This window comes from Strix aluco, chromosome 5, assembly GCF_031877795.1.
Source record: "Strix aluco isolate bStrAlu1 chromosome 5, bStrAlu1.hap1, whole genome shotgun sequence".
NCBI lineage: Eukaryota > Metazoa > Chordata > Aves > Strigiformes > Strigidae > Strix > Strix aluco.
Genome location: NC_133935.1, coordinates 56,422,535 through 56,439,613, shown reverse-complemented (window position 1 = coordinate 56,439,613; position 17,079 = coordinate 56,422,535). Strand labels below are relative to the sequence as shown.

The 17,079-nt window shown below is 37.7% G+C and overlaps 1 protein-coding gene across 1 annotated transcript in view; it reads left to right on the top strand.

Moving 5' to 3' along the window:
* The window catches only part of CNTN1 (contactin 1), a 262,071-nt gene that overhangs the window by 147,752 nt on the left and 97,240 nt on the right, over window positions 1-17,079 (top strand). Inside the window, exon 3 of the mRNA XM_074827442.1 lies at window positions 16,414-16,543. Coding sequence (XP_074683543.1) covers window positions 16,432-16,543 — 112 coding nt within the window. The 5' untranslated portion in view covers window positions 16,414-16,431. The remainder of the gene's footprint in view (window positions 1-16,413; window positions 16,544-17,079) is intronic.

Genomic DNA, 17,079 nt, shown 5'->3' with positions numbered 1-17,079 from the left:
AAATTGCGGATCACTAAAAAATTACCTACTTTGAACATCACTGGAGCCTAGCAATTTAATTTGTGGTCTAACAGTGGCCTTTCCTGAAAGCACTAAAAGAAGGCGCTATAAAATGGAGTAGAACTGGAGGTTCTGGCTTTGGGAACAGGTAACAAAACTTGCCAGTCTGAAAACACAGGATCCCACTCTGGGGAAACACTGTGCCAAAACATCATCATCTGCCTTCTTTCTGCAGCACGAGTCCTTAAAAAACTGTGAAAGCTCAGAGGTAGGTCAGTAAGTTTCAACCAGCTGGCTCTGTGCTTAGTCCAGTTGTGGTGGTTTGACCTTGGCTAAATGCCAGGTACCCACCAAGTCGCTCTGTCACTTCCCTCCCTTTCCCCTTTTTTTTCTCAACAGGGCAAAAAGGGGAAAGAAAATAAGATAGAAAAAAACCAACCCTTGTGGGTAAAACAAAAGCAGTTTTAATGTAAGCAAAGCGAAGCAAAGGTCTACGTGTGGAAGCAAAAAGAAAACAGATTTATTCTCTACTTCCCATGAACAGGCGATGTCAGACCTTCTCAGGAAGCAGGGCTCCAATACGCGTAGTGGTTGCCTCGGAGGACCAAGGGTGACCCCACCCCCTTCCTCCTTTCTCCCAGCTTTATACTGAGCAGACGTCATATGGTATGGAATATCCCTTTGGTCAGTTCGGGTCAGCTGTCCTGGTTGTGTCCCCTCCCAAGATCTTGCCCACCCCATCCCACTGTGGGGGGGGAAATGTCGGAAAGAGCCTTGGTGCTGTGTAAGCACCACTCAGCAGTAGCCACAACATCAGGGTGCTATCAACACCCTTTCAGCTCCCAACATAAAACACAGCATCGTGAGGGCTGCTACAGGGGAAAACCAATTCTGGCTCAGCCACACCCAGTACATCAGTACTTTATGCTTTGCAAGAAAATAGTTCATTGTTACTGAAGACCTCAAGAAATGGGAATGTCACTGTATTCATTGCTAAAATTTCACCATACATCCTGTCTAAATAACTCCAGAATCAATTTCCAGCTTTTGGGTTTTATTATGCCTTTCTCTAATAGATTAGAGGACCCTTTTGTTTCCAATATTTTCAACCCATACTTGTGTCCTGTAGCCAGGACATTCCTCAGTTGTCTCCCTGATATGCCAGACAGGTTGAACAAGGAAAGTTCTTGCCATACAGCATTTTCTCCACTCCTTTTGTATATATATATTTTACATGTCTCCACGCTCTTTTTTTCAGTCTCTTTTAATAAATATCATCCAGCATCATAATTATTTTCAGTGTCCCAATATGAGTTGTGCTAGTTCCAAGCAGATTTGCTTATTTCTAACAAGCAAATTCACATGATAACTGTATTTCTTTGTCATTTAATCTCTAAGGGTCACGCAGTTCTTTTAGCCACAACATTGTCCTGGAAACCCCAGTTAAATTGCTTGTCCACTCTATCCACTAGATGGTTTTCAGAGTTGCTGCTGTCCAGAGCACACCCATTGTGGTGTATGACCTCCGTAATTTATTCCTTTCTACGCTGAATGCCGTGTTTTTCTAAGCATTGAAGAGCACTGTGGCCGCTTTGTTCTTACTGTTAATTGTGGGTTTTTTTAAAACCAGACTTTTTTCATTTGCAAGTATAGCAGGATGATTTTGCATTTACTTCCAAATAACAACTATTATCAAGCTGAACAGGTCAAAAGCCTGTGAAATGTGATTTCCTCTTCCATGTCCTTCCTTTGGTGCTATTAGATGGGAAATACCCAAGATGTCAGAGCTTTGGTTGTAACGTGCAGTTGTGTGCCTGCCTGGTAGCTTGAACGTCAATAAAGTTCTGAAAGGGAAGACATCAGAAAGGAAGTTTCCTGCATCAAAATGACCGTAAAATATAGCCTTAAAAAGATAATCTTTAAAGTGTCTTCTTTAATTGAAGGAAACTTTTACAATACCTGCTGTAAGAGGCTAACAAGAGTTGTCAGACTTCTTCCACCTCAGTGTTTTTTTTAACTCTATCCTGTGTCTGTTGGGAATTAGGAAGAGCAGTGGGTTATATACCACATAGTAAATAAAAAATGAAACCTGCAAAATCAGTAACAAGAAGTTTCTCATTTAAACGCTAACTAACCCTCTCGAACCATCTTCAAGATACAGATTTGGTTTTGAATACCAAGTTAGTCAAATTTGTTAAATTGTTTCAAAACAGCAGCTAATCACTTCCAGATAACCCTTTTTAGAAAGGAATTAATTACTTGATAATGTGATGCCAGTGTGAAGATTTAACTGGTTTGATATTTTGTCTAATTTTAACACTAGCTTGTGTATGTAGCTTTGATTTGCAAATATTTTTCTTTGCTCATAGTTTAGTATTAATAACTGTAGATTGTTGGCTTTTACATTTTATTTTAGCTAAATGCTTTAAATCAAATTTATGAGACATAGGATGAGTCACATTTATTTCAAAACATAGAGACCCAGGCCTCTTGATATTGGTCACTTAAGACTATCACCTGACCATTTCTTTCTGTATTTAACTCAAATGTATTTAATTTTCGTCATAGGTTCACGCTCTTTACAGGATAAATACAAATTGCTAAATGCAAGCATTTTTATTAAAAACACTAATGATGTGTTAGAACAAACAATCTTTAGATGTGCCATGAAGCATAAAATAGCGGTGGTAGAAAAGTATGAGCAATTAATAAAATCATCTGTCCCATTATATGTTATAGACATAGCACTATATTATTTTGTGAATAGTAATCTTGCACATTAGTAACTGGTTTCTTCCAACTGTATACACACATCAAGACAGAGGAAGATCAATGGTAGACAAAGAAAAGAAAACTGCTTACTCTGTTTTTTCTCTTCAGTCTCACCACTTTTCTTGTGGTAAGACATGTAGGCAAGTATAAAGTGTATTCTCCACGTAATTTACTGGAAGAGTATAGCAATGTGCCTTAAATAATCTCCTCAACTGTAATCTCAAGTGTCAAATATGATAGCATAGATAAAGAGAGTTTTTCTTTTTGTCTATACCAATAAATCCATTCTTGACAATGTTAGAGTAGTTAAAGGCAAAGGCGATTTTGCCCATGTCAAATGGGAGAAATTTAGCATTTATTCAATTCTCATATACAACAAAGAGGAAAATTAATGTACATTATCACTTTATTGCTAATGCTTGGACTGTCATTTGCTGTTTTCCATCCATGATAAATGTCCATAGTGTTCAGCTTATGCACAATTGAGTAGTCTGCTCATACCAAGCAAACATGCACTGCAGTGCTATAATACAGGAAAAAGCAGGAAGGGAGCTTCATTTTTAGGGTAGGTCTTAAAGCTGTCTTTGGTACACGCTCTGTTAGGGGAGCTGGTGCCTCCTGGAGTGAAGGTTGCTACAAGTCTTCTGAAGCTCATCTTTTCATGAAAATCACAGAACACTTTATTCCCATAGAAAACCTAACACACCTCTCAACATTGTTTAGCTTTCAACCTTTTTTATGTCCTGGTATCTGATCTTAATTTTGTTTCTACTCTTAAGGAAGTGTAAAGCTGGAGTTAAATTTGAAAAGTAACGGCTTTGAAATGCACATGTCAAAATGATCACACAGAAATTATTCCTGCTTTCCTTGTCCTGAGGTTCTAAACCACCATATTACTTCCTTTGTTCCACTGTCCTTCTACTTAAATCCTTGAGTCCCTGTATGCCATACTGACAGATGACTGTATACTCCTGTCTCTCTTTGTCATCTTGTTTCTGCTTCAGAGTCCAAAGAACGATCTGCAAAAGTTTGGACTTTACATCCTGTGACAGCTCACAAATAATGAAATTTTAGCTCGTAAAAATTGCCAGTGCATTTCTGTGATTACTATAAAAGCCAGATTACAGCATTAAAATGATCTACTGAATCAAACAGTAATGTAAGTTGCCACCTCTCAGTTAAGGTAATACTGACTCACTGTCAAATTTCAGTATCTTAGAAAAGGAATTTTCAGTTATATCATCAGCACAGAAGCTATCTGTGCTGTGACCTAAAACTACTCTGTGTTAATGAGAAGAAAAAGGTGATACATAAAACTGTTGCAAAATGCCTGATGAGTTTAATTATGTATATCAAATATTTTGCAGTCATTGCCCCCATTAGAAGATGTTTCCAGGTTTTGGTACTGTAATGAGAATTAGAAAATTTCCTTACCAAAAAAGGAGACCCCCAAAGTTCTCAGAATGCTTCAGAATGCTACAGTACAAATGTTGTACATTTAAAAAATTATTTATTGAGGTATTTTGAGAAATAGAAAAACCAAATGACCAAATTTGTGTTGCCTTCATGATTCATTTTCCAGATGCATTAGCAGACCATTGAATGTGATATACAACAGTTTTTGGTATTTATAAATAGCAGCATCTTTTGCATTGCCTTTTAAAATGTACTAATAATAAATGCTAGACGATGTTCTCATCATATCTCCATCGGTATAAAAGCATAGAGATGCCAATGAAGATAATGATGCTATTTCAATTTCTGATATTGGTTACTGTGAGTAACATTTTTTCTGTTCTTCTCTTGTCATTTCAGCTGTACATCAGGGAGGCAATTTTATAATTTCTTTTTCCAGATAAATTGAATGTGAAAGGTACCTTACATGCCTCTCCAGTTAAGTTAGTTGAATATTTGAAGCAATTAAGAAAAGTTGAGCACTTCTGGGAAGAGGTCAGGGAAGAAGGATGAAGGCAAGCATGGTAGAAAGTATGTGTAGAAGTTCATAGAATAAAGCATCTATAATTGTTTTTCTTTAAAGACGTTAATGTGTAGATGTTCCTAATTTGTAGATGCACTAACATATCACCTAAGATATCAGAATATATACTGATTACTTGTCTTTTACTGGTTAGAACAGTGTCTGCAGGTGATGATGTGCTTTTCCTTTCCTTACATAATGAATATATTACCCCTTAATTGTGAGGCCAGACAATGAAAAATCAGAACAGTTAATATTGTGTGAGTACTTAACAGTACAATTTATATGACCAGCCTTGTTTCCTGAGTACTTTTGGTCATATATAACCCCCAAGTAAACCTAAATTAATTGAAAAATTAAAATGTAATAATTCTTTTACCCAAAAGTTGGGGATCAAGAATTAGGAAGTATTACTGTTTGGCTGAAGTATGAAAAATTTAGGATATAATAAGGGAAAATATTAAAATTTCAGTACATTTTCACAAATTCTGTTCAAGTTTTGGTAAGCAAAGACAATGGACATTGTAACATTTGAACTTTCTTTAGTGCTGAAAAACAGGAATAGTAAGCACATGAACCCCAACACTACTAAATACTATATCTCATGCTTTCAAATTAGAGATTTAATCAAAACAGGTAGGATCCATGTTTTGAAAGGATTATCTTTCAGATATACTTTACTGCAGTTGTCATTATACTTGTTTTGTCAGGAGCTCCTAAACAGGGAAAGCTGCTGTGTTGTAGACCATGTGTTCCTTAGTGTGACACTTCCAGGTCCGTATCAGAAATGTAGTAAATACAGAGTATCTGTGCAGAACCTGTAGGCAGCGGTTTAACGGAGTCTGTGGGGACTCTGTTTTATTGCTTGGAAGAACATGGAGTTGCTGCAAGATGTTATGGCATTACTTTGCAATCAACACCTTCTAAATGAGAAAGTTATTTTGATTTCTTGGCTTATCACCATACTGAAATAACATCTGTGAAAGAATACACTTGTATGTTATATTCAACAGAATAGTTATCAACTAAACATTTGTAATTATTTGAAAATAGTCTGTTGGAATGGAATCACTAATGCAACTTTGATAACTAAAGAGAAATGGGCTTTTTTGTGGCTGACTTGCCTAAGCTGTATTTATCTACATGTCAAAATGTATTTTTTGTCACAACAATATGAAACTTGGAACAAGATCTCTAAAATGCAGTTTTCTAGGCTTCAGTCCTGCAAACTGATGAGTGCTTCCTGTGATTTTGCTGTATGTGTTCATCCTATACTTAAATATTTGCAGACACTTCAGTAGATCAGGCCTTTCGCTCTCATATACCTGTTTGGTTTTTTATTTAACTTTTTTGTCCTTGATATTCAAGAATAAAAACCAAAGAAAAATGATTTGGATGTATAAAATCAAGTGCTTCTCTCTTTTGACTTTATTTATAGACCTATTAATTGCTTAGAAGTGATCTTAAATGGGTCTCTGCATTCAGTCATTAAACTGTTTAGTCACACTTTTTATAGTGTCATTCTCATACTTTAAACTACTTTCTATATGAATAAACATTATTGCATTACAAAGATAAAATACTGGCATTTTCAGATGTACTGCATTGCAAAGATAAAACACACACTCCTGGAGCCAATCTTGCATGTCATTGTAGAAATTCAGTGTCAGGTGCATCTCACCGAACTTTCTGGTTGTTTTTGTTGGGGGTTGCCAAATCTGGTCGCCTGATAGAGGCGAGGCTGCAGCAGCTCCATGTGCCCAGGACCAGCCAGCAGTGATGCTCAGCAGCTCACACAGTGCATACATGCTTCTTTCTGTATGTGGCTGGCCACATAGATGAACAGACAGAGAACAACAGCTGTAACAAAGAGAAACAGCCCCAACAGCCTCATCCTGTCTGGCTGATCAGGATGAAAGCCTGTTAGTGGAAAGCATGTGTCTGTACATAAATGTGGAGCCCTCCAGTAGCTGGCCTGAGACACTCAGGCTGTCCCAGACCTGGCCCTGGATCTCCAGGTGTCCCCAGCTGGGGACAGCAGCCGCTCCAATACCTGCTCCCAAGCTGACTTAGACTGGCTTGATGCCCACTGCCGATTGCACACTGGCATACACGCCCACACCATATGTATCTACTACAGTTCCTGGCATCCTGGACACATGGACCTCTGTGACCCATGGCCCCTTCTCCAGTGGCCACCACTCAGACCCTTCACACACTCCCGTCTCTCCTGTTGCTGCCACCTGCGCCCCTTGGGCTCATGGTCCCAACCCAGTGGTGGCACTTAACAGCTTCATATACACACACGCACAGAGAATAGGGAGTCCCTCACCCAGAAATCAGTCAGAGTTGGAATTTAATAAGAAAACAGGACATGCTTTGGTGATCAGGCCAGACAAATGTACTGACCACCCCCTGCTGATATGCAACCAGGCCCTCTTGTCCCCTTACCCATCCATTTTCCCACCTTTGATCCTCTCCAGTAAACCTTGATTTAAACCAAGTGCAATCATGACATCAATATTCTTTCTGATTGGCATGGGAAGATGTGATTTATAGTGTCTCTCAGGTGTAGTGGTTTTGAGACAGGGACTCATCCAATGCTGTTCTGATGGTACACGTCCATGTGTCCCCCCTTGCTGACTAAGCGTTAAGAGAGATTTCTGTAGATGCTGTGTGCCGCTGGAGCACTCTGGGGTTGATAGAGAATACATGCATGAAAAGTATCAACTGATAAATAGCAGGCAATAAACTAAACTTTCAAAAAAAGATTTTTTTTTTCAAAAAAATCTGAAGGCTACAGAAACAATGCTTTAGTTGTAGGTAACGAAACCAATAGTAACCATCATTTGTCTTTTAAAATCTTCAGAATACAACTAAGTCTACCTCATGAGTAAGTGTCCTTGAAAAGCAGTCTTTAAAACACAGAGGACCTTTGGAATGGTGGATGGCAGCTCAAACCTGTAAAAAATGCCCATGGATCTCACCAATAGCTATTCTGAAATTTATGAGCTTAAAACCAAAAGGCACAAATAACGTATTATTCTAAAATCCACCAACAAATTCTAGTAAACATTGAATTGATTTTCCTTTTTTCTCCTTTTTGCAGCTGCGAGTCTGATTCGAACTGTTTATTCACAGGATGAAAGAGATGTTTTTAAGCATTCTCGACAGTTCAGAGTGATTGATGTAAATTTAAAAAAAGCTACTCTGATTTAAAGAGAGTTGCTAGGAAACATGCAGTTTGAAGATGAAATCTCCCACTGAGCTTGTCTTTGGCTGTACAATAGGAAGTATGTTATAGGGTATCCTGAATTACAGATTATATGGATAAACTGTTAATTTTTTATGTATGTAAATACATCTGCTATGAACTTACTGAATACACATGATTCATTCCCATATCTTCATTTCCTGCTGAATAACGAGGTATTACTAAGTTCAAGAAAATGTGAAAATCAGATAGAAAATGCCAAAGGTGTGATAAAGATTTTCATATAATCTTGCTTCATTTTTCTGAAACATCAAATGATTTTTTTCTTAGAAACGGATCTATTTAAGATTTAATTTCAAGATGATGTTCTTAGTAGTCTGTTCTTTTATAAACTTTAACAAAATTGAAGCTCCAAAAGATAGCATAAATTATACACTTAATTTTACTGGAGAAGTTAATGGATTTTGTCCCATGAAAGTTGTTGGACAAAGTAACCAAAAAGTCCTCTTTATCATATGAAAGAATGTTCCATTTTAATAATGGATATTTATTTGTATTCACGGCTGATTTTTTTTCATGCTGATTTTAGAGCCTTGGGTATGTTTGCTTGTCTTGGAGTCAAAGTTAAACTAATTAGGCTTTAAGATACAAATGGAAGCTACTTGTAAGTATAGGAGCAGAGTAGTATGCTGTTCTGCATGATGCTCAGTGCTTGGCAGGAGGTTTACTGATTTTTGTTTGCTGAAATTTTTTACCAGGCAATCTTAAAGCAGCAAAGCCCTTACAGCATGCTTTCAGAAAAGTGTGAGTACTGCTTGTGAGTTACAGCAGCAGTAAGTGATCTTTTTCTTACTTACTACCCTTAGAAGAACAGCCAGTTGCTGATAGAGCAAATGGTGTGAATGGGGACTTGGAGGACTGGCTGCCTGACCCTTTGCTGCTGACATGATGATTAAAGACAGTATTTGAGTACTGCTAAACACTTCATTATCTGAAGGTATTTCAAAACAAAACCTTTTTGCAGCCCAGTGACTCAAGAAGAGTAGCTAAACTGTATTCATAATTAATCATAAAGCTAAGTTGTTTATCTCACCACAAATTAGAAGATGCCTAAGCTTCCTAAAAAAATATGTTTATAATAGCAATACTAAATGACCCTTCTTACAGAGTCATTGATTAACTGCAAGATGAGATAGATGTGTGACCACTGTAAAACCCTTGTAGGGAAAAAATGTTGATTCATAATGAATCTGTGTATGCAAATAAAAAAAATAAGACATCTCATTAGTTGCATGAACTATCTGAGAGGACAAAATAACAGAAAGCCATAGCAAAGAGTGAAAAAAGTAAAAATGGGAAGGATGATGTAGCAGGCAAGCAAAGAAAAGTCCCATGGGGCTTCTTAATTGCCTAACAAAAAAGCAAAAGTGCCTACTGAGGAACTCACTGAAGAAGTTACTGATTCTCGAGGTCTGAATTCTTTGATGTGTAAATATAAAGGAAACAGGAGAGTTAAATTCACCGTGTGATTAACTACCAGCATGTTGCCCTGCTTGAAAAAATTGACTCATTAGAAAATCGCCACAGAAAACAGACATCTTGTAACAGTAAGGTTGCCTTTTGGATCCCTGGTACCTTCTGTATCTTATAACAGTCTTCTGGAAACACATTTGATGTTTTTGCTTCTTGTTATAGATGCTACATTTTCTTGCTTTGTAGAATAGGCACTGTTGCTTTCAAGTGTAAAAGGCATGCTTCAAAACACATCTAGAGGAAGAATTTATTGTCTTTTTGGTGCTTGATTCTTGGAGAGAGGTCACAGCTTCCAAAGAAGGGGGCAGAGAGGGGAGAAAAAGGGTAACTCTGAGCCAAGGTATATTGCACATCATCAGTGTGCCAGGACATTAATTCTTCGAAGCCTATCAACATGAGAATTTAAGTGGAAAAGAAGTAATGAAGAGTAAGTTTATGAATACTTGTAAAAGAATGGAAGTTTTGTATTGCACTCCAAAGTTAAGGTTTCCCGTTGAAACTTGTGCCAAGCCCTGTAACAATCCCAGAGTCCTCATCACCTCCGAGACATTGGTTCTTCATGTTTCCAAGTCTTTATTAAGCAAAACCACAAAGCTGGTTGAATTGTCCACTAGTGACAGAATCATTTATTAATTTAGCCTGTCTAAATATATTAATGAACTGATCCTGTGGGTTTATTTATTTATTTATTTATTTAGCACCTGTAAGCAGTAGAAAAAAATTTTTTGAGTACTTGGGGGTCAGGATTAGACTGCTCTTTGCTCCAACTTAGTGGTTGTTTATGTTACTGCATGTTGTCCTTAAAAGTGTAAATTATGTTCAAGAAGAGTATCTTATTTATGGGCCTTCAAATTGATGGGCTTCTTAGATGACTTTCATTCATGTGAATGGAATAGCTATATTCTTTAAATAGGGTGATGTGGAAAATACTGGAAGCACAACTGTTGGTGATGGACTGTTCTGGCCAGTGGGCAATGTTGAGGGCAGTGGGTTTGAACCTCCATTTCCACTTGAACAAATCTGGCAATACAAAGAGCATAATTATAGAAATCAGAGATCATCAAAAGGAAATTAAGTGTTTCTACAAGCCATTGTGAAGGGAACTGAAGCTACTTTTGGACTCTTAAGAGATAACCAGCTAACATCTAAAATCTTCTGTAGACGCAGCAGTGCTACAAGACCAGGGCTGGCTTGGAAGCTTACTTAGAGCAATCCCAAAGATAGAGATAAATCTGTGCAGTGACAAGGAACTTGACTGTCATCACCTTTCTGGTTATAGAAAAGGCCAGTAAATGCTAGGAGCTAAGGTATGGTTTTAAAAGTAAATAAAGGGGTTGTGGGATGGTTGAGAAGCCAGGCTTTTGAATATATGATATTTGATTTAGTGCCCTTTCTAATGGCACAGTCTAACCTAGAATGCTAAAACTTGTTGATTGATCACAAAATGAAATTGCAAAGACCAAAATAGTAGAAAAGGATTAAAGGGTGTTACAATAAATAATATGAAATGTACATCATTATTTTTGTTAAATTCAAAAGTTTCTTGGTAATTCTAAATACTGAACAACTAATAAGGTTTATGAGGAGTTAGTTATCATAGCAAAAACTGTCACTGCTTTTAAGAAAATCAAGATAACTAGCAATTAGATGCTTACTAAAGTCACTGAAAGAGCCTGAAGTAAAAACAAATACAAAACATTGATTAAGTTGAAGCATTGTGTAGCTCCTAAAAGGCTTTGATTATAACTTACCAATGTGTTAATTTACTAGTGAATTATTGCAATTATATATATTCATGTTTTGAAAAAGGGTGGAGAACCAGAGATTTCTTCTAGATTGTTGTATCTATTTATAGTCTAATCTGGATGGGATCTCTACCAGTTCTAAAACTTGAATGTGTATAATTATTATAATATAGCAGGAAATTAGAATCATAACAAGTATCTTGATTTACCTCTCCTCGCTAAGTGTACCAAGCCAGAGGTCCTAAATGCTTTTCTTTGACTCTCTCTGTCCATTCAGCTCTTGGGGTTCCTGGGAGGAGCTCTGAGCAGATGTTGGGGGCTGATGCAGCGATCACAGTGCTCCCACACTGGGAGCAAGGGCAGGGAGGTTCAGGGAAGATCTTGCCATGGTAGACGTTAAGATTTATTGACAGAGTCGACTCCTAATCCTCATGCACCTTCATCTATGTACATCTCCTTCTCCATCACTTTCCCTCTCTGCCTTTCTTTCTGAGTGCCCTTTTGGGTTGGTTTATTCCTTCAGTTCTCCTACACATCACTTACATGTCCCACATAACATCCCTTCCCTCTGTAATGCTGAGTTCTGTTTCTTTGCTTCCTCTTCACCTCTTTAACATCCCCCACTGTTGCTCTGCTTTCCCTTGTCTATTCCTACCCCTTCTTGATTTTAAATCTCGTAGATCATGTAGCCTGTTTTCACTGCTTTTGATCTTATGATCTTTATTTGACTGATTGTCGTTATTTGCTGTTTGTAATTTCTTTTTGTATCTGCATTATGAATGTTTTATGTCCATGCAAAATGATGATGTCATCCACATGTTTAGATTAAGTATGAAAATGATGGAAAACATGTATTTTCATAGCTGTAAAACAAGTGTCCTTTTCTCCTTAATGAAGGCCGAAGTGTGTGTGGTGAAGACCTGAAGAAAGCCACACAGAATATGGAAGAAAATGTAGACATTTTCCTAAAGTGCATTTTGAGAGATTAAAGAATCCTTACAATTAGGTAGTATAAACAGGCAGGTCTACCCTTGTGTCCTGGGAACACCTCACATCCTAATGACGCATCACAAGGCACTGCAAGCCTCCAGAAGCATTCTGGGAGGTCCCTGTGTTCAAAATTGAATGTGCTTCCTACTCAGCAGCCAATGTTCCAGGCTCCCGCAACCTCCTTTGGGAGAATTGACTCCAGACAGCTCACCAGAAGGAGTTTTCTTGAATCTAGCAAGGCAAAGGATCTGTAGTGGTGACTGGCTCTTTTGGGAAACCAAACAGTCAAAAGGGACGTAAGTGTGTTAATGAGCATTAGATAGTAATTAAACTTGACACAGTTGCAGTTAAATGCCTGCTCATTTTATTACATATTTTAAAAATGTCTTCCTCCTTTGCAAAAATTGTGATGCTTTGTTGTGAGAAAAAAAGGATACTGTACTGTGCATACTAAAAGGAGTATGTCCAGGCATGCAATCACTCTCTGCTTTTACAGGGGAGAAAAGTGAGTCATTCTAATGACTGTTCTTTTGTTCGGGAATGATTTTTACTTAGGCAACAATATCCTTCTGTGCAAAGAAAAAAGGTTGAGAGCTGTAAAGCAAAAGAGGCAGTAGATAATGCTGCGTGAGCACTGCAGCGCACAGTGCTGCCTCCGGCGTGAGTGCTGCTGCCTCAAATATGCCTGGACTCCTTCTTGGGCAGCTGGGTGGTAACATCATGTACGGCCATACCACTTCAGATACGCAGATGATAACCTGCATGCTGTCTTGTCTCATAGCACGCAGTTCTGCCAGAATTCAGCAGAGCGATGTGAAACAGCCTTACTTCTTGTCCACAAGCTGAAATAAATCGGGAGGCATGGATGTGCTATATATATACAGAACTCACTCAGCCAAAAGAAGTGAGAGCAAGGAAAGGATTTTAATTCTGGCAGGGTGGATATTTTTGTATCTGAATAAAATCAGGTATTTATAGCATTTACTGACACAATTTTTATTTACTATAATTTGAACCAGTGTTCAAACCATTTTTTCCGAGCCAATAGAAGGGGATTTTTGGAGAGCTAGAAGACAAGGTGATGTTCCAAAATCAAACCTGGATTCTGCAAAAGAGAGAGAGGAGGGATCTTCTGTCTGCAGCACTGCCTGTAATTTCAGAGACAGAACACAGGTTTACTCTTAACAGTTTCATCTATCAATACATTTGAACACAGTTATTATCACCATGAGTTACTGTGTAATTACCGTTGTTCCCAACAGAGTTCCTGTTTCATTGCTGTTTAATTATGTGCATTATTTCAGTGTAACTATACAATTTAACTCATGTCACTTGGAAATAAATGTTCCAGGCAAGGCAGTGTCATAACATAAGAAGCTTCATAGCCAGGATATGGTTGCTGGAAAAGTACAGAAAGTCATCTGTTGATGTAGCCTACCACTGTCTTTTGGAAGAATCATATAGTGACAGTAGTTCATACCTTGGTCATTTAAGGTAGATGCCTGAAATAGCTGTGAATATCCTTTGTGTGACAGAGTCTGAAGAAACTCCACTGCCAATGGAAGTGGGAGGGTAAAGATGCTTAGTAAATTCTTCCCCTTGGATCCAGCTACAGTAAGCATATGCATTTGTTGGCAACATAAGAGCCTTTTTCCAGGGAATATTTCTGAATAAATCTCAGTTCTGAGGATCGCTGTTTAGATCTTGTATGTGTTTTGCTGAACGTTGTTTTCATGTAACAGTCGTGATTCTAGGGTCATGGCAACTAACTGACCTCTTTGTTAAAGATTTCATCTGCTAAAAAAAAGGAAAAATGTGAAGTGCAACAACTCCTGTAATTTCTGAGTCAAAAAGATTCTCTTGTGATATTTCTTGCCATTTTTCTACACTATGAGTTTAATAAAACACCCCATGAAACTCTCTTCTAAGAAAAGCTCAGTATCTGAGGCATGTTTAGACATGAGACAGGCCTGTCCGACAGCAGCTCAGACCAGAGGCTCTCTGTTAATCAGAGAAGCATTTATCCCAAGCATACTTAAGGAATCAGGTATGTTTGTACATGTGCTTTGAAATTCAAAACTGTCCATTTCTTGGTGTTGGCAGTGGGAAAGAGGGCAGTTTCAAAATGAGTTCTAAAACATTTGGATTTTGGAAAAAGAGAACAGTTCAGTAAAAATTTTGACCTGGAAAGAGCAAGAGTCTCAGTAAAAAGTAGAAGCCACTATTGGAGTCATCGGTCCTTGGCATGGGAAGCTAGAAAACAGTAGCATCAAGATTACATCTAGCAAAAAGGAACAATGCCATATTAGCATACAACATAGAAACATAGAATCCCAGAATCATAGAATGTTTTGGGTTGGAAGGGACCTGAAAGATCATCTAATTCCAACCCCCCTGCCATGGGCAGGGACACCTTCCACTACATCAGGTTGCTCAAAGCCCCGTCCAACCTGGCCTTGAACACTTCCAGGGAGGGGGCATCCACCACTTCTCTGAGCAACCTGTTCCAGTGTCTCACCACCCTCACAGTAAAGAATTTCTTGTTATATCTAATCTAAATCTGCCCTTTTTCAGTTTAAAGCCTTTACCCCTTGTCCTGTCACTACAGTCCCTGATAAAGAGTCCCTCCCCATCTTTCCTGTAGGCCCCCTTTAAGTACTGGAAGGCTGCTATAAGGTCTCCCTGGAGCCTTTTCTTCTCCAGGCTGAACAACCCCAATTCTCTCAGCCTGTCCTCATGAGGGAGGTGCTCCAGCCCCCTGAGCATCTTCGTGGCCTCCTCTGGACCCACTTGAGCAGGTCCATGTCTTTCTTATGTTGGGGCCCCAGAGCTGGACACAGTACTGCAGGTGGGGTCTCACAAAAGGGGAGTAGAAGGGAAGAGTCACCTCCCTTGACCTGCTGATCATGTTTCTTTTGATGCAGCCCAGGATATGGTTGACTTTCTAGGCTGCAAGCATACGTTGCCAAGTCATGTTGAGCTTGTTGTAAACCAACGCCACCAAGTCCTTCCTCTCAGGGCTGCTCTCAGTGTCCTAGGATGCATGTTACTGAAGAGTATTCAAGTATTTATAAATATCTTTTATAATGGAGTAGTAACAAAATGAATATACTGAGAGGAATGAATGATACTGACATGTGCCTGAGATATAACAGTATTCTGTCAGTGATAAGCTGGAAGCCTTGCTTTGTGTGAAGGTCCTCACTTAACCAGTGCTACAGCAGAACCAATCAAGAGAAGAAGTATGAACAAGATGTGATGGATGTAAAGGATGCATTTGTATATTCATGGCAAGAAATCCATTACACAAAACAGAGAATTGCATGCTGCAAACACGATGACGCATGCCCTAAAGAAATAGATAACAGCCATCAGCCAGAAAGAAAAAGCTAGCAAAATATTCTGATTGAAAGAAATAAAAATGTTATAGAACTAAAGTTCTGAAAAATGGTATCTAAAATCTTAGACTATTCAAAAGAATCTGCATGTTTCTTTAGCTTGGTTTTAATATATATACAGACAGAGTTTCTCCCACAGGGAAAAGAAAAAACTTCAAATATGACATTGCAGTAATGATTATATTCAACATTTAAAAGGAAACCCATAAAAATTAATACCGCTTTTCCAGAAGGTCATGAATTGTGTGTTAAAAGTTTAAAAGGAATGATATACTAGACAAAGTAAATGAATCCTGAAAGAGATTAATGCACTTAGGTTTCACTGTGATTTTCTTTCACAAACTTTGAAATCGTTAATTGTAATGTAGCATTTACTGAGGTGAAGGAGGATAGAATCTGGCCTTTCCTTATTTTATTGCAAACTATGTATTATTTTAATATTTCTAATAATGTGAATTGTTCTTGGAGAGAGCATCTTGATCCAATCCAAAGCATAGTTTTGGTTTAGGAAGATGAGTCTAAAAGAGGATGTTCAGTATTAGCATTTACTATATATTTACTATAACCGGAAAATCTGAGTACTCTTAAACAGTGTTTTCTCTGAATAAAAAAAATCATTAATTTGATCCAGCAGATTTGATAATGCATTTATTATTCAAAAGACTCCATCCTATATTAACTCTTAAGTATTCAGTTTAGACAGATAACACAGCAAGTTAAATGTAATAAGAGATAAAGCCTTATGTCAGAATTTTTCACTCCTTTTTCTTTCTCTCTGATCAGGTATTTTTAGCTCTCTGAATGCTGATGTTGCAAGGCACAATTCCTTTTGAAATAATCGCTGAACAGAAGATAACCATGTGGCTCTTCATCTATCATCTTATTACACCCTGTTTCATCTTCTGCCTGGCAGGTAAGATGACCTCCCATGTTAATTCATTTAACCAACTGTTTTCAGTTTTATGCATTTCAAGGTCAGTTATGGTGTTTGTATAGCTTTAATTTATTGCTGCAGATACAATGAATTACTAAATATCAATAATGAAGCTATAAAGAAGCATACTTTTGACAAGGGAAGCTGTAATTCAAAGCTTGAAAAAACAGAGATTTAGACCTTAAATTTTTTTTTGTCTATTCTAATTCAGTACACAGAATTATGTCTTTCTCTAGATTATAAAAAATGTATCAACCATCTATTTGTGCACAGATGATCAACGTGGTTAGAACAAAGGAAGTATGCCCACAAGAAGGGACAGTAAACACAAAATTTTGTAATATACACACCATCTAAAATTCATAAAATTCATAAAATCCTGCTGGCACAATATAGTGGTAGTTTTTGTAATACAGTGGGGAAGTGCTGCATATACTGACTTTAATTTTAAATTGCAAATGGTAAAACTTTTCATAAATAGAGATGGGGCTGTAAATATTAAAACATTCAGGAGT